Source organism: Neofelis nebulosa, chromosome 16, assembly GCF_028018385.1.
Source record: "Neofelis nebulosa isolate mNeoNeb1 chromosome 16, mNeoNeb1.pri, whole genome shotgun sequence".
Taxonomy (NCBI): domain Eukaryota; kingdom Metazoa; phylum Chordata; class Mammalia; order Carnivora; family Felidae; genus Neofelis; species Neofelis nebulosa.
This window is the reverse complement of record NC_080797.1, coordinates 58,299,305-58,321,057: the sequence shown is the minus strand read 5'-3', so window position 1 is coordinate 58,321,057 and position 21,753 is coordinate 58,299,305. Positions and strand designations below refer to the sequence as shown.

General features: G+C 47.0%; 2 protein-coding genes across 3 annotated transcripts in view; one reads left to right on the top strand and one right to left on the bottom strand.

Annotated features, from left to right (window-relative positions):
- The window catches only part of MYO1D (myosin ID), a 377,669-nt gene extending 365,491 nt beyond the window's left edge, over positions 1 to 12,178 (bottom strand). The window contains exon 1 of one of the 2 annotated variants that reach the window (XM_058706014.1): positions 11,077 to 12,178. In XM_058706014.1, the coding sequence (XP_058561997.1) occupies positions 11,077 to 11,108 (32 nt within the window). In that variant the 5' untranslated portion in view covers positions 11,109 to 12,178. Of the gene's footprint in view, positions 1 to 1,838; positions 2,244 to 11,076 lie in introns of those variants that run through there. The other variant, XM_058706013.1, reaches the window with a different exon arrangement.
- LOC131498583 (histone H2A.N) lies at positions 1,844 to 17,862 on the top strand. The gene is made up of 3 exons (XM_058706024.1): positions 1,844 to 1,954; positions 14,219 to 14,516; positions 17,469 to 17,862. The coding sequence occupies exons 2-3, from the start codon at positions 14,349 to 14,351 to the stop codon at positions 17,667 to 17,669; spliced, it is 369 nt and encodes a 122-aa protein (XP_058562007.1). The 5' UTR covers positions 1,844 to 1,954; positions 14,219 to 14,348; the 3' UTR covers positions 17,670 to 17,862.
- Positions 17,863 to 21,753: the final 3,891 nt, after the last annotated feature.

Sequence of the window (21,753 nt, the reverse complement as noted above, 5' to 3'; positions counted from 1 at the left end):
TTTTGAGAGAGAAAGAAAGACAAGGCCTGAGTGGGGGAGGGGCTGAGAGAGTGGGAGACAGAGGATCTGAAGCAGGCTCCAGGCTCTGAGCTGGTCAGCACAGAGCCCAATGCCAGGCTTGAACCCACTGACTGCGAGATCATGACCTGAGCCCAAGTCCTACGATTAACCGACTGAACCATCCAGGCACCCCAAGTGAGGCTCGCTTTCATAATGTTCCTTAAGATTCCAGCCCCATGCTTACTTTGCAACCAATGATATGTAAAAGCAGAAAAGAATGTAAGTGCTGAAAAATTGTGAACATCCTCATTGTTTTACAAATTAGGAAACTCAGACACGCAGACCAGCTCAAGGTCAGTTTGTAGTTGGCAGGTATAGAACTCAGATCTGTGCCCCTGTTCCATACTCTGGGAAGCCTGGCCAAGAGCAGAGGAAAACCCTATGGGGTCTGCAATTCCAAAGATCAAAAAACATTTTTTAAATTCTTAAATTAAAGTTAACAAGGGGCAATTAATACTAAGAAGCAGGGTTAGTTAAGCACTCACACCTAGATCATGACTTTTACTATATAAGCTTTTGGAGTGATATTTAGCTATAAACCTTACAAGAAATGAGGCTAGAACTTCCAGGAAACACCTCCTCCTTCCCCCCCCCCCCAAAAAAAGACTCAGTTATTTTCAAAACTCCATTTATTGTAATGTCTAACAAAATAAAACCAAAACTACTTAAAAAAATTTTTTTAACGTTTATCTTTTTGAGAGAAAGCTGGGGAGGGGCAGAGAGAGAGAGAGAGACAGAGAGACACACACGGGGAGAGAGAGAATCCCAAGCAGGCTCAGTGCTGTCGGTGGCCACAGCCCCACCCGGGGCTCCCGCGCAGAAACCACGAGATCATGACCTGAGCCGAAACGAAGAGTCCGAAGCTTAACTGACTTAGCCACCCAGGCGCCCTTCATAACTACTTTAAAGTTCTGTTTACATTTTACTGTATCAAGAGTGAAATAATCACACGTCGAAGGGTTTTTAAAATAAATTAGTCTTGGAAGCCCATTTTGGGCGTTGAGTCGTGACTACATTCTCAAGGATGTCGGTAACACAAGGGCTCCATCCATAACTGCCTGAAAAAAACTGAAACCATGAATGCCTTGTCAAATTCAGACAGTTTATCTTGGCACTGGCCAGCAGAGCAGTCTCTTCGATGTCTGGAAACGTGTCTAATTACGTTTAGGAGAGTAACTAAAAAATAGCCAGTGTCCCGGGACAGCTCAGGGACCGCTCCACAGCATCCTGAATGACAGGATGGAACCGCGCCAGAAAAAAAGGAAAAAAGGGAAAAAACAAGAAAAAGAAACGAACCAAGTGTAAAACCAGGATGAGACCCGAGTCTCTCTCCAGAACAACCCTCCAGTCTCCCCAGGGCCTTCGTGGCCGCCACAACTCTCCCTAAAGTTCTTATTTTCCTTTACCTCTGTTTCCATTAGGTCACCCGGCCCGCCCACACCACTCACCTGGGGCCGCGCGCTGGCCGCCCGCACACCACTCGCACCCCTCCCCCCACCCCCCGCGTCCGGACAGCGCCCCGGACACCCGTCTCCCGACGGCGCAGCCCCGGGGCTCGACACGCCCCTTACACTCCGAGGCGGCCACACCCCGGGGCGTCATCTCTCGGGAACGCGCGACCACCGAGCTCCGCGGGCCCCCAGACACCCCCATCCGGCCGCACTCCATCCCTCGAGCTCGGCGCGCCCCTGACACCCCCAGTCCCGCCGCACCGCAAGGGCGCCCCCTCTCGGGAGAGCGCAGGCTCGCGCCCGGGCGCACGGCCGCTCCGCCCTCACCTGAGCCGGAGGTTGGCCATGAACTCGGGCATGGAGACGGTGTCCATCAGCACGAAGTCCGCCTTGCCGAACTCCAGGCTCTCCTGCTCCGCCATGGCGCCGGCGCACGGGCTCAGGTGGGCGCGGACGGGCTCAGGTGGGCGCGCTCGGGTCGCGGGGGGCCGGCGGGGGGGCGCGCGGCGAGCTCGGGCGGGGTCGGGGCGGGGCCGCGGCGCCGGGCGCGGGGCTGCGGGGGAGGGGGCGCCGCGCGCCGCTCGGCGGGTCCGGGCCGGACGGAGGCCGCCCCGCTGCTTCTCGGCGCGCTCTCGGCCGGCACGGCGCACCCGGCAGTTTCCGCTTCTCCCGCGGCGGCTGCCCGGAGCTGTGGGGGACGGGACACCGAAACGGAGACGGCGGCGGCTGGTCCCGCCTCTGGCCTTGGTCTAGCCCCGGCCCCGCCCCGCCCCGGCCCCGCCCCGCCCCGGCCAGGCCTCTCCAGCTCCGCCCCGCCCCGCCCCGCCCCGCCGGCCGAGCAGCCCGCCCCCGCCGCGGCGCAGGCCGCCGCCTCCTCACCTGGGCGGCGCGCACGCGCGCGGCGGGCGGCGCGGGCGCGCGCCGGGCCTGGCCTGGGCGGCGGGGCGGCAGCGCCCCCTGGGGACGAGCGCTGGAATCTCGCGGGGCGGGGGGAGGGTGGGCGGTGCCGAGGAGGACCGACGTAGGAAAGTGGGTGGAATCAGGTTTCCAGAATTGACTGCTCCAGGATACTTGATGGCTGCCCACTGAGTTCCAGAAGCAGCTCGTGGAGATATTGCGAAGATAATTCTTTATGATTGGTTCTATCACCTTGCCGCGAAGCCCCCCTCCTCCTCCTGTGCTCGCGTCCTCTCCATCCCCGAAATGATGGTTCGCCCACGGACTGAGAGAGAGTAATAATAGCTAACATCTGGAGGACACTTAAAATGCCCAGAGCTTTTCTAAGCGCCTTGGAGAATTCACGTAACTTGCCACATCGCTAGGAAGTGAGGAAGCCACAGTTACATCCAGGTTGCTCGAGTTACGAGCCACATGGCAGAATGCTTCCCTTCTTCAGTGTTCCGTGATCCATCTTTCTGTTCACTGACCTGAGCATGCCATCCAACATTACCTTATATTATTAATAAGTCTTTAATATATGAATGCATCATCTCCCTAGGATTATTACAGGCCTCTTGAGCACGGGGCCATGCCCTAAATTTCTTCATATCCCCGTTGGCAACCAGCAAGTAGCTATTGTGCTGCCTTGCTTATGTCGATATGAAATCCGCACTGGTTTAATAGAGTGGAATGAGTTGTAAGTGGTCTCCAATTTATAGATACATTGGTTGAGCTTGGAAAATTCTTTTGGAACTTAGAGTACATTTTCCCGATGAAGATATATTATACATGACTTTCTAAGGCAGCTGCACCTCTTCAGCCTTGTGTTTCCCTTAAGACCATCTTCTAGGAAATCTGCTAGGAAATCTAGAGGCTCCCAAGGACCTGGCTGGGCTCCAACTCCATGGCTGAATTTGAGATGAGTAAACCAGACGGAAGGACCCTGCTCAGGGCTTGCTTCCGCTGCCAACAACTGACTCTAGCCAAGAGAGAGGGGAAGGCAGCTTGATCACCTCAGGAGGGAGCCACCTCTGCCATCAGGAAGCCACCCCAGGGGCACCTGGGTGGGTCAGTTGGTTGAGTGTGGGACTCTTGATTTGGGCTCAGGTCATGATCTCATAGTTTGTGAGATGGAGCCCTAGTCCAGCTCCAAGCTGACATCGAGGAGTCTGCTTGGGATTCTCTCCCTCTCCACCTGCCCCTCCCCATGTCCTCTCTCTCTCTCTCTCTCTCCCGAAATAAATAAACTTAAAAAAGAAAGAAAGAAAGCCACCCCAACCCCTGGCTCAGGCAGAGCTCAATTGCAGCCTACCATTAGCAGCTCTCCCTCTTCAGAAGGCACCTCTCTGGCTCTCAGTGTCCTCGTTTGGGGAATAAGGCCTCTGGGCTAGACACTTTCCAAGGTAGGGCTGTCCTTTGCTTGGATCATTATGTGGGTCAGTCAGTGGCTAAGCAGGTAACTGCATAATATGGTACATTCCTAAAATGTTTGTACTGGTGAGGCCATAGGAGTGAGGGATGGGACAACATTTAAGATTTAAAAATTTTTAAATTTAGTAACTTAAATTTTGTGAAATTTCGAGCAACCAAGGGAGCATACTCAGTGACCCATTGGAAATGGATGTGTGTGTATTCCCTGAGCCCTGGGGTTGTTAGGGCAAAAGTAATCCCACAGTGGGTAGGATCTACAATGGGATGTAGCTGTAGTTTTCAAATGAACAGAGCAAAGGAACTCTTGTGTTTTTTTTTTTATCAGTATCTTGGACAGGAGCCCAACATATAACACGTGTACAGAACACATGCAAAATGTATTTTATAAATTTATAAGCCCAAATTAATATAAAATCAGGCATTGAGACCAATAAGGCTCTTTTGCTGAACCCATGTCTGTCCATTGGGGGTCCCTATCATCTTAAATCAGCTTCAGGATTCCGATTTACTTTTGAACACTGTTTTGGTTGTAAGATATCAAGAAAATCCTGATGTACATGGGGAAGCAGTAATTTGTTACTATTAGAGTGTTACATTCAGCCTTTTTAAAGGCCAGCGCACAGCTACAAATTTATTAATCAATGACACATTTACAAAATGTTTCAGTATACACAGAGACAGCCAGAGAAACGAAACACTGAAATATGCATTTGAAGAAGATAATATAGAACAGGTTTGCTCATTATTAATCTCCTTTGTGATAACGTTTAGATATAAACACATTTGGATATGTATGTTTGTGTTACAGCTTAAAATATACTAAAAGCCAGGGGGCACCTGGGTGGCTCAGTGGGGTAAGTGTCTGACTCTAGATTTCTGCTTGGGTCATGATTTCATGGTTGGTGAGTTCGATCTCTACATCAGGCTCTGCACTTACAGTGCGGAGCTTGCTTGGGATTGTCTCTCTCCCTCTCTGCCCCTCCCCTACTTCTGCTGTCTCTCTCTCTCTGTCTCTCAAGATAAATAACCTTTAAAAAAAAAGGTGGGGAGCACTTGGGAGCCACAGTAGGTTGGGTATCTGGCTTCAGCTCAGGTCATGATCTTGCAGTTCATGAGTTGAAGCCCCACATCAGGCTCTGTGCTGTTAGCATGCAGCCTGCTTCAAATCCTCTGTCTCCCTCACTCTCTGCCCCTCCCCCCCCTCTCTCTCTCAAAAGTAATAAACATTAAAAAATATTAAAAAATAAAAAATAAATTAAAAATATACTAAAAGCCAAAATAAAAGTTAAAATCACCAATAATGAGATGCACTGACATGATGAGTGATATCATCTCCTTGGAAAGACATAATAATATCACTTACCTGCTAAAAATGTATCCACTACATCTAATTATGAAGAAACACCAAATAAACCCACATTAAGGAGCATCCTACAAAAAACCAACCTGTACTCTTGAAAAATATCAATGGCTTGGAAGACAAAAAAAGGCTGAGGGGCTGGTCCAGGTTAAAAGGCCCTAAAAAGACACCACAGCTAAAGGCAGTTTGTGACCTGGACTTTAACCAGAACAATGTAAAGGACAATATTGGGACAATCTGTGAAATTTGAATACAGACTGTAAATTAAATAGTAGCATAGCATTACTATTAGTTTTCCTGAATTTGATCATTATATTGTGGTTCTGTAAGAGAATGTCCTTATTCTCAGGAGATGGATCCTAAGTATTTAGGGGTAAAGAGTATGATGTCTCAAATTGTTTGGCAAAGAATAATAATAATAGTACATGTGGAGATATATATACATATATATGTATATATATGTAGAGAGATATAAATGGATAAAGCAAATGTAACAAAACATTAATAATTGGTGAATATAAAGAATGTGTGGGAGGGGGCGCCTGGGTGGCTCAGTCGGTTAAGCGTCCGACTTCAGCTCAGGTCATGATCTTGTGGTTCGTGAGTTCAAGCCCCGTGTCAGGCTCTGTGCTGACAGAGCCTGGAGCCTGCTTCGGATTCTGTGTGTCTCTCTCTCTCTGCCCCTCCCCTGCTCATGTTCTCTCTCTCTCTCTCTCTCAAAAATAAATAAACATTAAAATTTTTTTTTATTTGAGAATGTGTGGGAACTTTTTTGCACTCTTCCTCCAATTTTTCTGTAAGGTTGAAATTATTTCAAAATAATAAAGTTAAAAAATCAAATAACAGTCTAAAAGTGTCCTAACATAAAAACGTTTATTTTTTAGAAATCCTATAATACTTAGAAATGAAAGTCACATCAGAAATTTGTACATCAGACGTTCCACAACTGAAGAACCCACACACATTTTGAAAACTCTGGTGAGGAGTGTCTGTAAGGTCTGGTTGCCACAGATATGCTAGGAGATTATAGATACCAAACAGACCATTCGAAACCCCAAAAATAATTTAAATAATTTATCTTTTCAATATATTTATAATTTAAATAATTGAATATGTAAATGTCATCAAATATGCCCCAAGGAGGGTGCCACCTGTTCTCTGCCTGAAATTCCCCTCCCTGTTGTCTCACCCCTCACCCCTATGGCCTAGCTAACCTCTGCTCCTCTCTTACCTCTCAGCCCCAACATCACTTCCTCCAGGAAGGCTTCCCTGATTTCCTAAGTGAGGGTTGGCTGTCCCTCCTCCGTACCCCCACAGCACTCTGGAAATGTCACTCCCATTCAACACTGAATACACTTGAGCCTCTTGTCCATCTCTCACGAGAGAGAGAGACATGAGGTCCGGGGCCATGTCTGTTCTGTTCTTGGATGTAACTCTGGCACCTGGTAGCACAGTGCCTCAGATGTGAAAGCTCTTAATACACACTTGCTTGATAAATGAATAGGGAATGGTCTGTGAATCTATGGGTTGTGCGATGAGAGGTTGTCAGCACCCCCCACCGCTTGGTAGACTTTCTGCATTAAGATCAGTCTTTGTGCAGCGTTTATCTTATTCTTATCTCCTGCCCCTAGAAGCAGGTTTCAGGGCTGTGTTCACTTCTGTCCTGAGGCCAAGCCTGTGCACTGTATGTTCACATTAAACAAAAGCTATTGTTCCCCAAACTCCTCTGCAGTTGACCTGCTACTGGCTTATCCTTGAAAATCAACTCTGAATTTTCCAAAGCAAATATTTGCTCCCGTTCTCTCCCAGAATGCTTCTGGGCTGCCCCACCTCCCTGCCCTCCCTTCACCAGGTGCCCTGCATTCAGGAAGACAGCTCACCCCAGCAGGAGTCCTGCAAGACAGAAGCAAGAAGGCCAGGAAAAACAACATATTCAAAGGCTCTTGTATACATTTATTTTATAAGCCCAAATCATCCTAGAGCAGAAGTAGAAAGGAAACTTTATGTTGCAAAATAACTTGATAATGCACTCACATCCATATTAGAAATTACGTGGAACTCTCTGCCTGAGGTATTATCCAAAAGATGCTTCCTCCTCTTTCATGCCCAAGACTGGATTTGAACTATGAATGGTACATCAAAGGCAGCGTGTATGCTCTCTGTGGTTACTGAAGCCTAAGTTTTTTTAAAGTAAAAGCAGACCCAACAGTTGCCTCCCTGGTATCCCTGGTGGCTTGCCCACCTATGGACCTCCCTGCTCCACTCCCCCACCCTTCTATAGACATCTCACAGAACAAAGGGAAGGGAAATTTCATCGCTGAGCTCACTGTCATGCACCACCCTGAAAGCCCAGAAAGTAACTTAAGAAGTTCATTTTCTCACCTATAGCTATTAAAGACAAAGATCAGCTGGCCAATTGCTAAGGACCTGGCTCTGGGTTCTAGGGATTTCTTCTTTCTTTTTAAATTTTTATTTAATTTATTTTTTAAATTTACACCTAAGTTAGTTAGCATATAATGCAACAATGATTTCAGGAGTAGATTCCTTAATGCTAACCCTTCCCCATTTAGCTCATCCCCCCTCCTACACCCCCTCCAGTAACCCTCAGTTTGTTCTCCATATTTAAGAGTCTCTTATGTTTTGTCTCCCTCCCCGTTTTTATATTGTTTTTGCTTCCCTTCCCTTGTGTTCATCTGTTTTGTATCTTAAAGTCCTCATATGAGTGAAGTCATATGATATTTGTCTTTCTCTGACTGATGAATTTCGCTTAGCATAATACCCTCTAGTTCTATCCACATAGTTGCAAATGGCAAGATTTCATTCTTTTTGATTGCTGAGTAACACTCCATTGTATATATATGCACCACGTCTTCTTTATCCATCCATCCATCGATGGACATTTGGGCTCTTTCCATACTTTGGCTATTGTTGATAGTGCTGCTATAAACATTGGGGTGCATTGGGTTCTAGGGATTTCTATCCCTACTGTCCCTGTGGCTCTAAAGCTGTGCTTACCTGTGATAGTGTTGAGTTGGGAACAAGGATCTTTCCTTAACTCTTTGGAAGGGCTGATACTGCAGACAAAGCTCCTTTTAACATAGTCAACCTGAGCAGGGAGGAAGTTGGGGTATATCAGCTGAAGAGAGGGAGGAGAGAAGAACCCACTGTCCTTTGATGAAAACATGTGGACTTTCTCTCCCAAGACAAGTATATTAAGCACACACACAAACCAGTTTATACATGGACCCCTCTGTCCCTCTGCCCAAAATAACCTGTCTATGGATCCCAGGTTAAGAAGCCCAAGCTAAGGGAAGGGTCACACCACAGGTCCTAATCTTTGGGGAATGGAGAAGAATTCAAGAAACCATCATTGTCAGTATCCTGTGAGTCATCAGATGGGGACTGTCCCATAGCACATTCCCAAGCGTGGGCAGAGAAGCCACATGTTTATGGCCACAGGAAAGATAGCGTCAATGGTAGAGGAGGCAGCCTGGGACAGCCTCCAGAAACTCTTCCTGTCTGTGAAAACATAGTTTCTGACTATAAACATCTCCCTGGAATGTATCCTCTTTACTAATTACAGAAGTGCTTATCACACTGAGTTGAAGTTGGCTGTCCAGGCCTCGTCCCTAAAGTCTCCAGCACAGAGGCCATGCTCTACTCACCCTTTTATCTCCAGCCCTCAAGCTGTGCCTGATGCCCTGTACATATTTTTTGAATCGCGTAGATGAATTAATTAGTGAGCTTATTTATTAGGAAAATGGGTGTGTGGGGGTGTAGTATTCTATTTCAAGGAGCCTGTGGCATTTCTCCAAGCCCCAAGCCAGAAAATCACTAACTCTCAATCTATCCTGGCCATTGGAAGTGGTTCTAGAACTAGAACATTTGGGGGTGTGATAGAAACCCACCAGAGGGAAAGCAACAAGGCACGACCACAATCAGTTGATGGATTGATAATGTCTTAAGGCAGGATGTATCAAACCTTAAAGTGTGTACGAATCACTTGGGATGTTGTTAGGAATGCAGGGTTTCAGGTCCCACCTCCAGCCTACTGAATCGAAATCTGCATTTTGACAAGATTCCCAAGGGCTGCTGCTGTTGGTTTGCAGATGATACTTTTTTTTTTTTTCATTTAAGCAATCTTTACACCCAGCCTGGGGCTCAAACTCACAAGCCCGAAATCAAGACTCACACGCTCTACCAAGTGAGCCAGCCAGATACCCTACAGACCATACTTTGAATAGCAAGATTTGAAGGAGTCTCAATGGTTGTATAATCAAACATATACTCCCTAGGGAAACTGAGTCCCAGGAAGAGCCCCTGCCTTTGACTAGGTCAGAGCAAGGTGCTGGTAGAGCTAAGACCAGAACTCAAAGCTTCTGCTTTGAGTAGTGGGTAGTCTCCACTGCCCAATGTGGCAGTGAGCATTTGTGAGACAACATGCTGGGGGAGGAAGATAGAGAAGTCAGGGAGGGCAGCATCCTGGATCTTTTCCAGGTAACCCCAGTCCCTTCCTATTCCTATTTTTAATTGGGGGGGGGGTGGCCTTCTTTTTTCCATGTTTTTTTTTCTCCTCTAAAAGCCTGGTGTAGATGGGAATCCCACCAGCTCTGGAAAACAGTATGGCGGTTCGTCAAAAAATTAAAAATAGAACTACCCTATGACCCAGCAATGGCACTACTAGGTATTTATCCAAGGGATACAGGTGTGCTGTTTCAAAGGGGCACATGCACCCCCATGTTTATAGCAGCACTATCAACAATAGCCAAAGTATGGAAAGAGCCCAAATGTCCACCCACAGATGAATGGATAAAGAAGATGTGATATATATACAATGGAGTATTACTCAGCAATCAAAAAGAATGAAATCTTGACATTTGCAACTACGTGGATGGAACTGGAGGGTATTATCCTGGGTGAAATTAGTCAGAGAAAGACAAATATCATATGACTTCACTCATATGAGGACTTTAAGACACAGAATAGATGAACACAAGGGAAGGGAAGCAAAAATAATATAAAAATGGGGAGGGAGACAAAACATAAGAGACTCTTAAATATGGAGAACAAACAGAGTGTTACTGAAGGGGTTATGGGAGGGGGGGATGGGTAAATGGGTAAGGGGCATTAAGGAATCTACTCCTGAAGTTGTTGTTGCACTATATGCTAACTAACTTGGGTATAAATTTAAAACATATATTAAAAATAAACAAACAAAAAACTGGAAATTCAAAATACAAAAAATAAAAAATAAATTAAAAAAATAAAAGCTTGGTGTAGAGGTTAAATAAGATTGCTGGGGCTGGGAAAAATTTGGATTCTTTTCTTATCTGCACCTGACAAAGTAGCAACTATTCGGTACTAATATCATCCACCATTAATATTCGATTAGATCTATAGTGCTGACACTCCAGGAACAGTGTGACATCATTCCCAAGGTGACATCTTCTAATCTGTCCCCCAAACTCCCTCTCCTCCTGCCGTTCACCCAGAATTTCTCAACTGGTGAGCTGTGGCAGTATTCATCTCCTAGAATTAAGATCACGAAATAAGATGATGTTAAAATGCACAGTGTGAAAAATAAACAAAATACAATATAATGCACAGTGTGCCCCTCTGACTTTTTTGAATCAACAAGATTAATTCCTCGGACTATCCAGAGATAGAAATGATATGAGCAGTGCTTCTCTCCAAATTCTAACAACCTGAACCCTAAAGAAATGATACAGGGGAAAAGTAGAAGCCACAAAACCAGGAGACCTCAGAAACCATGTAGTCCAGTGTCCCACCCAATGTCTGAATCCCCTCTACTGTGTGCTGCAATGCCAGACTTACCTGGGCCACTTGACTCTTTCGGCCACCCCCATTCCACGTAGATGTCACCGCACAAAAGCAGGCTCCAGTCTACCCCCATTCCACGTAGACTTCGCCGCGCAAAAGCAGGCTCCAACACCATTTCACTCAGTCTTACTCCTGAGTCACTCCCCAGACACTCCATGCCCTGAATCCCAACTGTCCCATCTTCTTGTTACTCATTACCCCTATTTATGAGCTTGGTTTGTCCTTTGGATCTGATAGTCCACCAAGATAGGACCAGGTCGAAGTGAATTATAATCAAGGAGGAGAGCCAAGGTCATGGCCAGTTAAGGAAGAGCCTTCTATTTTTCTCAAGTCGATCTCCCTCTTAGAGTTTCTATCCATAGAATTCTAACACAATTATCACTAAACTCCGTAAAGTCGGCCTTCTCAGTGTCTAAGGTCTGTGTCTGTGCTTAGCCATGTCACAGTCACTTTCTCCTAGTGTCCCCACCCTTTCCGAGTCTCTAATTAGCCCTTCTGTACTGAGTAGGGTTCGGATCAGAGGAGCATTTCCCCCATACAGTTCTCAGGAGGCCTTAGGGATACAGTGGCACCCAAGCTTTAGATACTTGTACTGAGGGATCGATGGCGGCTGGGGATCTTCATTTCAATAAGCAGCTCAGGAGATTTTGCCGTAGGTGGGCGGGAGGCCTAACTTGGGAGAAATAGTGATGGGAATTTTGGTGCCAGACACATCAGAGATCAGTTCCTAGCTTCGCACCTTACTGCCTGTGTGACCTTAAACCAATTAGTTTATCTTTATAAGCCTCAGTTTCCTCCTCTCTTCTATACTTCTGAGTATTAAAACCACAAGGTGAGATGTCGATATAGTGCTTTGTATAATTCAAGGCAGGTACTGAGCATTCAGTAAATACAAGTTAGCATTGCTGTTAGTGTAACTGCTTCTTTTATCTTCAGGATAGGGAACGTATTTATTTTTTTAATGTTTGTTTATTTTTGCAGCAGAAAGAGTGTGGGCAGGGGAGGGGCAGAGAGAGGAGCCAAAGTGGGCTTTGCATTGACAGTGGTGAGCCCGATGCAGGGCTCGAACTCACCAACTGTGAGCTCATGACCTGAGCCGAACGAAGTTGGATGCTCAACCAACTGAGCTCCCAGGTGCCCCCAGGATAGGGAATGTATTAGCAGGCAATTTATCGCATATCCTTTTTAGCTGACTGAGATTTCTAACAGATGCTGGTGAGTCTTCTGATCACCCTATGACTTCTCCCTATGTCAGCTTTGTGATTCCTCTCGGTAATTCGTCACCATTTCCATGCAGACCCATGGGCCTTGCACTTAGTAGGGGATCACAATTTGCTGAGTATTTTTTAATGAGTGAGTGCCATCTGGCCAGGGCTTCTTACTACACTCCCATGGCAACATCACCTCTGTTGTCACCCTTCTCCAGTGCTCTCCAGCATCTTCTGGACGTTACAGTGCTCGTTTGGTTCCCCATTGCCCCCATCACTGAAGAGTGCCATCCCACAGATGACTTCTGCCAGTTTGTATTTACTTTGTTGCATTAAGACGCCCAGTGCATTTCATCATATATGCTCTATGCATATGTTGCATTTTTAACTAGACAGATAATGAGTGATGAAGCCGGTAAAAGGAGAGTAGGAGTTGAGGCGGTGGGTGGGATGTGCTTTGACAGCCAGGTCATAGAGTGTCTTTTTCTTTTCACAGGAGTGTTCAGTATAGTTCTTTGTCACCAAAGAATTCATTCCGGGGAGTTGAGCCTACACCACAGATAGGCTGCATTCCAAGTTCTTGGAACTACATTCCAAGTTCTTCATCAATGAATAAATACACACAGCAGCCGTGCAGAGCACACGTGTGTAACGACAAGGAGAGTGGGGCTCTGGCGTTCGGGTTGGAAGAGCAGCAGAGCATGGGGTTAGAAGCAAAGGCTCAGGGAGGGGCCGGGCCTGCCATCGTGCACTGTGTGGGACCCCCAGACAAGTCACATGAGCCCTTCCAGACTCAGTTTCCTCTTCTGTAAAGTGACGGCAATACAAATACCGACCTCATATTGTTGCCCTGAGAACTGATTGCAGTAAGGTACATTACACACTTTGTATGGGGTCAGGTACATAGGGCTCGATAAATGGGAGCTCCCAGTGCATCAGTCCCCACCAGTCTCCTGAGCTGGGGCTTCAGTGTGGCTCATAACTGGGAGAAGGAGGAGTTCTGTTCTGGTTCTTCTTTTGACACCCTGGTTCTCTGGCGTCCTCTCATCTGTTCCTTCCTATGAGGCTGGGCATTTCCTTGTAGCTCAGCTGATAATGCTAATTGCGGGGAGTTCACGACCTCTCCATCTAGGGTTTCTCAACCTTCAGTCTTGAAGGTACAGTGACTCCCTGGCTTCCCTATTCATGCTTTGTCACCTGAGTTCCTAATTGCTCTTGCACAGCCAGGTACCCCCTCCCAGTGGAAATGCACACACACAGGGCACATCCATGCAGAGCTGTTCCTCGAACCCCAACCCCTGATCTTGTGGGGTTGCTTCGGGAAGGTTTTACAGACCAATGAATCCTAAATCTGGCTGGTCATTAGATTCACCTGGGATGCTTTTTTTTTTTTTTTTTTAATGGTTATTTATTTATTTTGAGAGAGAGAGAGAGCAGGGGAGGGGCAGAGAGGGAAGGAGAGGAAGAATCCCAGGCAGGTCCTGCACGGTCAGCGCAGAGCCCAGCTCAGGGCTCCATCCCACAAACCAGGAGATCATGACCTGAGCCAAAACCAAGAGTCGGATGCTTAACCAACTGAGCCACCCAGGTGGCCCCAACTCACCTGGGACGCTTTAGCAAAAGATGCAGTTTCCAGGATCCCAGGCTCAGTCCTTTTGAATGGAAATCTTTGTGGCCAAGAACCACTATAATAAGAACAGCTGGGGTCACACACGTAAAAGGAATCACTGCGGAGATCCGTGTTGCCTGGTAAATTAATGGCCGTCAGGTCAAAGTGGTCACTCTCTCTTTTACATGGGAAGAACAGAGGAAAGTTAACATTTTGAGTTTCCCACCTCAAGCTCTTTTCCAGAATGTACCATCAGCCTGCCTTGTTAGACTCCACACTTAGTATTTCTTAAGTGTTCTGGGAGTATTGTCTCCTGCAGGTGCAGTCACTAACCACTGATTTTATTAGGAGAGCGTGCCTTCCAGCTCCCCCTAGCAAACCCCTTTGAGGCGCTCACTTGCCTCCAGCCAGTGCTGTGACCTAGACGTGTTAAGGATCAAGCCTTCTGCATGTACTGCGTTTGCCTACACCACCTAAGATGCCCGAAGAAGAAGACTACACTTTATACTGCAGCCCAAGAGAAGTACGGGAGGGCCAGCTCAGCCTCTGGGAAGAAGAAGAGGAAGAAGAAGAAGAAGGAGGCCTATCTTGGTTACGTGGGGAAAATCCTAAAGCAAGTGAGTTGGGGCTCTCCTGATGGAAGCTTAGAATGGCCAAGACCCGTGTCATGTGAGTAGCCCTGGGTGTGTTCTTGACTTCAGCTTTTCTCACACAGGGGTCCTTCTTCACGCCCCAAGTTCCTGAAAAGTTGCGTGCAAACAGCTTCGATAAACTGGATCTGCAGATGGTTGCTATCTTTTCCCACTGGGCTCGCTGTCTGTTGGCAGTAACTCTGAACACCTGAGCTCTTCGTGTCTCTCTTGGATCTGTTGACAGGCAATCTAGAAATTGATTCTTAAATGCCCTCTTACAGAGAGAGGATTCACCACCTCGTCTGTTCTCATTCTGTGAAGAGGTACTTACAGCAGGTTTTCACTAAGTGGTGCTCTGTACTTCGAATGTACCTAGCATGGGTAGGCTTTCGTTCCTCCTTCCCGCCTACCCAACCTCACTTTGTAGCCTACAGTTGCAGAGAACAAAATCAGAGAAGGCTTCCCCTTTGGAAGAAGCTACGGGGAAGAGAAGAAGGTAATTTTGTGACAGATGTAAGAAGGCTTGATTTTGAATTTTCTCCATGACGATAGGGCAGAGCTGAGTGTTCATGGGTGATCGTTACAAAATCCCCCTGTATTCCAGGGGTTTCATTTGGACTCTGTTGCTTATCCTAGGAGAAGAAGGGGAAAATGGGATGAAGGAATGCTAGGAGAAGGAAAGAAATATGTGATATAAGGCCTGGTTTCTCAACCCCAGCACTTAACCTTTGGGGGCTGCTTCATTCTTTGTTGTGGGAGCTGTCTGGAGCATGGTGGGATTCTGGGCAGCATCCCTGGCCTCTACCCACTAGATGCCAGTAGCACCCTGTCTCCCAACTGAAAATGCCCAGAGACATTTTCCCCCACTGAGAACCTGCATTTTCTGGAAGGGCTCTCTGTGCGAGTTCTTAGACCGAGTAATCCTCTAATCATTAGTCTGTCCTTGGCCTGTCCTTCACTGCGTGGGTCTGGCAGGCCACTCTGCTTCTGCAAGTCTCCCAAGGGTCGGGTCTGCACCTTGGGTCAGCCCCTCAGGGCATGTGAGGATAAAACATGTTGGTTGGATTAATGTATGGAGCATCTCAGTAGAAGCCAGGTCTGCTGGGGAACTCAGATGGAAACGATGTGGTCTGTATCACAAAGGGGTTCACAAGTCCTGCAGGATGGGACCACAGAGGACATGGAGAAACTTTTCAACTACTGCTTCAAGCCTTTCCTTTTACAAAAAAATAAACTGAGGTCCAATATGAGAATATTACTTGCTTGTATGACATCTCATGCCCATCCAGAGCTAGGATTAGAGTCCTGGGTGGGTGATTCTCAGGGCACCTGAGATCATTCTCCTGATGATTCCAGCTGCTCCTCTAACTTTAGACGAAGTCATGAATGACATAAAGTGGCATGTGATGCAGGTTCTGAGAATATACAGAGTCCTGATCTTTAGTAGGAAGTTGTGGAACACAGATAAGCCAGAGGGATTCTTGGGGAAGAATCCTAAAGGGTGGATAGGATTTCAAAGGTGGGGTTGGGTGTCAGCATGGTAGGTAGAGATGGGAGATCAACAGTGTTATGGAGACCAGAAAACGTAGGGACACATCCGAGGAAGAGCAAGTTTTCCCAGTGTGGCTGGAGATCATGTCGGCACAAGGAGGTAAGGCTGAAAATTGAGAAGTGTTCAAACAAGATGCTTACTAATACGAAATACAGAGTGTGAACATCTACTCTAAACTTCTATCAGGGCGCCTGGGTGGCTCAGTCGGTGAAGTGTCCAACTCTTGGTTTTGGCTCAGGTCATGATCTCATGGTTCGTGGGTTTGAGCCCTGTGTCGGGTCCGCAATGTCATCACAGAGCCTACCTGGGATTCTTGTGTCTGTCTCTCTCTCTCTCTCTCTCTCTCTCTCTCTCTCTCTCTGTCTTTATCTCTTTCTCTCTTGCTCTCAAAATAAATAAACTTTAAAAGAAAAACAACTCTTGCTCTCAAACTTTAAAAAAACTAAAATTATATTTTCCATCTTCTGAAGGTGTTGCATGTTAATTCCACTTCTGTTAGGAAAAATTAAGGCACAAAAGTTTTTTTCTTTAAGAGAGTGTGAGAGGGGGAAGAGAGAATCCTTTTTTTTTTTTTAAGTTTATTTCTTTATTTTGAGAGAGAGCATGTGAAAGTGGAGGAGGAGGCAGAGGGAGAGGGGGAGACAGAGAATCCCCAGCAGGCTTTGTACTGTCAGTGAGGAACCCAATGTGGGGCTGGAACTCATGAGTTGTGAGAACATGACCTGGGCTGAAGTCTGACACTTAACTGACTGAGCCACCCAGGTGTCCCAAGAGAGAGAGACTCTTTTTTTTAAATTTTTATGTTTTTATTTTATTTTATTTTTGAGAGAGAGACCGAGTGCAAGCAGGGCAGAGGCAGAGATAGAGGGAGACAGAATCTGAAGCAGGCTCCAGGCTCTGAGCTGTTAGCACAGAGCCCGATGCAGGGCCTCAATTCACGGACTGTGAGATCATAACCTGAGCCGAAGTCAGACACCCCCCCAAGAGAGCGACTCTTAAACAGGCTCCACGCTCAGTGCGGGACCTGATGCAGGGCTCGAACCCACCTGGGATGCTGAACTGAGCCACGGTCAACCAACAGAGCCACTCAGGTGCTCTTGAGGCACAAAAGTTTAAGTGACCAGAGTTAGTATGTATTCTACAGATACAGGTGCTCTTTCTCACCAGCTACAAATTCCCCTTCCCCATCTTCCTCAGACAGTTGATAGATACAATGACCTAGTTTCTTTCCTCACACCCCTACCATCGTACCTGTGGTGATTCGTGTGGCCCCATGTATGCACGAATCCATGGAAGGTGTATGTGCTGGGTTAGTCCATAAATTGCCAGTTTTGGGTGAGAAGCCTACACTGCTCTGTCTTACCCTTGTGCCATTTCTGTCCCAGACTCACCCAGACTTCATTGGGTGCTCCTGGATCTCGGATGCACTGGGCTCTTTGGAGGACTGGCTGCTGGAACGGGTTAGCCTGGAGGCGGTTAGATTGTCCTTCTACAACCACAGAAAAGCCATCACCAGCAGAGAGATCCCTGGAGCAGTTAAACAGAGATCCTCTTGGAAGAGCTTCTGTATCAATGAAATGTTCTGAATGGCTCTGTTGTCGAGATGATTGCACTTGTCAAAAATAATCAGATATGTCAGAGGGCTGAGTCGGAAGATGAGGTATCAGACAAGGACCTGTTGCAACAGGAGTCTTGGTGCTACATAGGTGGTCTCTGGGTCCTGTGCTTTTAGCCTCTGACTTAATTTGTGGGAAAAAAATAAAGGCATTTTGTCTTGTGTGTAATGCTTATTTTTTATGGCTTTAAATTTTTTCTTAGGCCTGCTTCTTCCCACTTGAACTTACCCATTTTCTTTTTGGAGGACACAGCTTAACCCATTATACCGTGTACTCACCATCTCTCCCATGTTCAGCCCCAGGGTTAGAGACTGCTGTGCTGGAATGAATGCATGATTTTTTTAAAGCCCCTCTACTTAGATTTATAAGAACAACAACACCAAAAAAAAAAAAGTAAAGAGAAAAAGGGTCTGTTTGTTCTTTGAGTATAAGACTCATTGCATTGGTTATCTATGTAGCACTTAGCCTAATAGCATGTGTGTAGTGAGTGTCAAACGTATAAGCTGGTCCTAACTGTAGAAAAACAAAACAATTATAGTAGCATTATAAAAATATAATGATTTGGGAGCAGAAAGAATAAATTGGCTGATATAGTTTAGACGTGATAGTCTGGGTAAGCCTTGGTAGGTGATGTGAAGGAAAAAAGGTGCTAAGCATGGGGAAGGATTCTGGGCTGAGGGAGCAGCCTGAGCAAAGGTCCTGAGGCAGGCAGGCAAGCTGAAGCTTATTAGAAAAAAACAAATGAAAGCCAGGGAAGCTGGGTTCTGGCAAGCAAGGGAGAAGTCTAGTGGGAGAGGAGGTTGGAGAAAAAGACTGGGGCCAAGTCATGCAGAGTTTGATTTTATTCTGAAGATGGTAGGAAGCCACTGAAGGATTCTAACAGGGGGACTGACATCTTGTTTAGTTTTGTGGGTTTTGGGGTGTTTTGCTGTTGTTGAATTTTATCCTCCAGTAAAGTGTACAAATCTGAACACACCCCAAAGTTTTACATGTACATACCCAGATTAAGATACAAAACATTTCCATCGCTGCTGCTGTGTCAAGAATGGATTGAAGAGTGTGCAAATCGGAACTCTAGTCAGAGATCTCTTGTCTGAGTGTAGTAGAGAGATGACTGTGGCCCACATGAGTGTGGGTGGTTAGTAGAGAGGGGGAGAAATGAAGGGATTTGAAATGAATCTGAGATAGAATTTGCTAACAGGATGGGGGAGGGGTGAGGAAAAAGTGAGGCTTCCTCGGTTTGGGGCTTGAGCCGTGTGGTGAACTGTGGTGCTGGCTGCAGAGACGAAGACTGGAGGAAGGAGGACAGGTGTTTGGGGAGAGGCGACAGTTGAGAATTCCATTCTGGACATGTTTTCAACACCAGTGAAAACTGCAGATAGAGATGCTGAATGGATAGGACTGGACCAAAGATATAAGTTTGGGCATCGTCGGTATAAAAGGTGATGTACATGAATCAGAAGGAATGAATGTGATCACCTAGGAAATGGGGTCAAAAGGAAAAGACAAGATTTTTCAAAACCGAGGTTAAAGAAATTCTAGTATTTAGAATCAGATGGTAGAGGATGGACACACCGAGGAGGAGAGATCTGAGAGGTCAGGAGAGGGTGGTGGTATGGAGGCCAAGGGAAGAGAAAGTGGTCTGGTCCACTGTGCACAATCCTGGGGACAGTGTGAAAGGGGACACGGAGGGGCACCTGGGTGGCTCAGTCGGTTAAGTGTCCAACTCTTGGTTTTGGCTCAGGTCATGATCTTGAGGTTTGTGAGACCGAGCCCTGCATCGGGCTCTGTGCTGACCACGTGGAGCCTGCTTGGGATTCTCTCTCTCCCTTGCTCTCTGCCCCTTCCCCGCTTTCTCTCTCTCTCTCTCTCTCTCTCTCTCTCTCTCTCTCTCTCAAAATAAACTTAAAAAAAAAGAATACACTTACGAAAAGAGACATGGACATCCAGGGCATTTGGCGACACGGAGATCATAGTGACCTTGAGAAGTCAACTCTCTGGAGCAAGGTGGGGCATCAGGCAGATCTGAGCAGGCAGAAGAACGAATGGAGGTAGCCAGAAGAGACAGCTTTTTGGATGGCATTGAGACATAAGGAGAATTTTAGTGCTGAGAGGGAACAGAGACATGGGCGGGTAGACAGAGGCACTTGGTATGCAGACAGCGGTATTTAAGATGAGCTCAATCGTTTGCTGATGGGAATTCTGCAGGATGGGCTGAGATAGTAAGTCAGAAGAATATAGAAAAAGGCAAACGGTCCAGGACCTTGAGAAGGAGGGGGTAGGATTCAGAGCAGAAGCAGAAGAGGAAAGAATGAGTAAAAACACTGGTAAGTGTAGAGATTTCATGATCAAAGGGTGAAGAAGGCACCACATTTTTTCTTTCAGAAGGAAGCCAGTGAGAGTGGAAGAGGGCTGTGAGGGGGTTGATGAAATGAAGCTGTTGTCTAAGGGAGCAGGAAGTGAGACCTGGGTCCCTGGGGACAGATGGCTCACCAGCAATGAGTGCCTGTGTTCGGCCTGTGATCACGAACCAATGGCAAAGCCCATCTTGCTGTGTGACCTTCTCCAGCCGCTGGTATCTGCTCTGAACCAGGAAGGAGAGAGGCCGGGGAGCAACTCCATGATGGACAATCCAGGCCAGCTAGGAGGGACAGGGGATGAGAGGGGTGAGGACATAGAAGACACAGAAGATATCAGGTCCGTAAACCGAGTTTCAAAGAAGGAATTTCTCTCTCCAGCATGCTTCAGCCTTAGCCCACCCACGAGTGCACATGCCTAGGAAGCAGCGGTGACACCCAGTGACCACTCCTTGAAGTGCACCTGCTCCGTGCAGGTCCTAAAGCAGCCTTGTATGAAATGACCTGGGGGGTGATCTGCTCCACGTGGGAGCCACTCAAGCCCCACCCCATTCTCTCTGTCATTGTCCCTTGGGGGATTCTGTACCACCAGCCCTGGGCTCTCTATGGGGACAGAGGAGCTGCTGTTCAGGTGGGTAAGTAGAGGTGGACTGTCTGGGCACTGAAGGCAATCTGGAGGGTGTTCGCTCGGACTGGGGCTTCTCTGCTAGGGTCCTGCTGTCCTGGGGATTCAGGGCAAGCATCGTAGGACAAGTCTGGGTGTTCCCAAAACCATGCGGGGTTTGGACAATGCTGGCTAGTGACACAAGCCTCTTCCAGCCCACGGTTGCCCTGGGGTGGGGGTTGGGGATTGTCAATCCAGCTGATTCAAGAGCTGAGTGGAGACCCCCCTCTCTCTACTACCCTCCAAGAGTTGACTGTCCTCAGGGATCTGAGAGGGCCCAGATGTCTCCCTGACCCAAGCAGTGGGACCTGGCTTAGTCTAGAAGAAAAGCTGGGCTCCTCCCTATCTTCTGTCATCTATCATAGGTAGTGGGCTGACTGCTGGGCCCAGCAGATTCAGGAAGAGCTCTTTGCCTCCCCCTCAACTGCCTAAAAAGAATCGAGAGGAGGACCTGCCAGGAAGAGAGCTATTAGATAACTACACTATGATATGGGGGGATGGGAGCCAGGGAGGAACCCGGCAAGGCCTGTTTGATGAAAGTCCTTAAGGTCCCACTGTTTCTGAGGGGCCCAGACATTGTTTACCAGACATTTATTCTTTTTCATCTTCCTGTGAATTTCCTTCCTTCCTTTTATTTATTTATTTATTTATTTATTTATTTATTTATTTAACATTTATTTATATTTGAGAGAGAGACAGACACATACACACACACACACACACACACACACACGCACGCACACACACAGAATCCGAAGCAGGCTCCAGGTTCTGAGCTGTCAGCATAGAGCCTCATGCAGGGCTCGAACTCACGAACCATGAGATTGTGACTTGAGCCAAAGTCAGACATGTAAGTGACTGAGCCACCCAGGCGCTCATTCCTTCCCTTTAAAGTCCCAGATCCCTACCCCCTTCTCCTCCATTCAGAAATACTTATATACCTCATTTTGCTTAACCGTCTTTGGTATTTCCCTGTCTGCGTGGATCCCCCATAAGTACGAAATGAAATTTGCTTTTACATGTTAGTCCATCT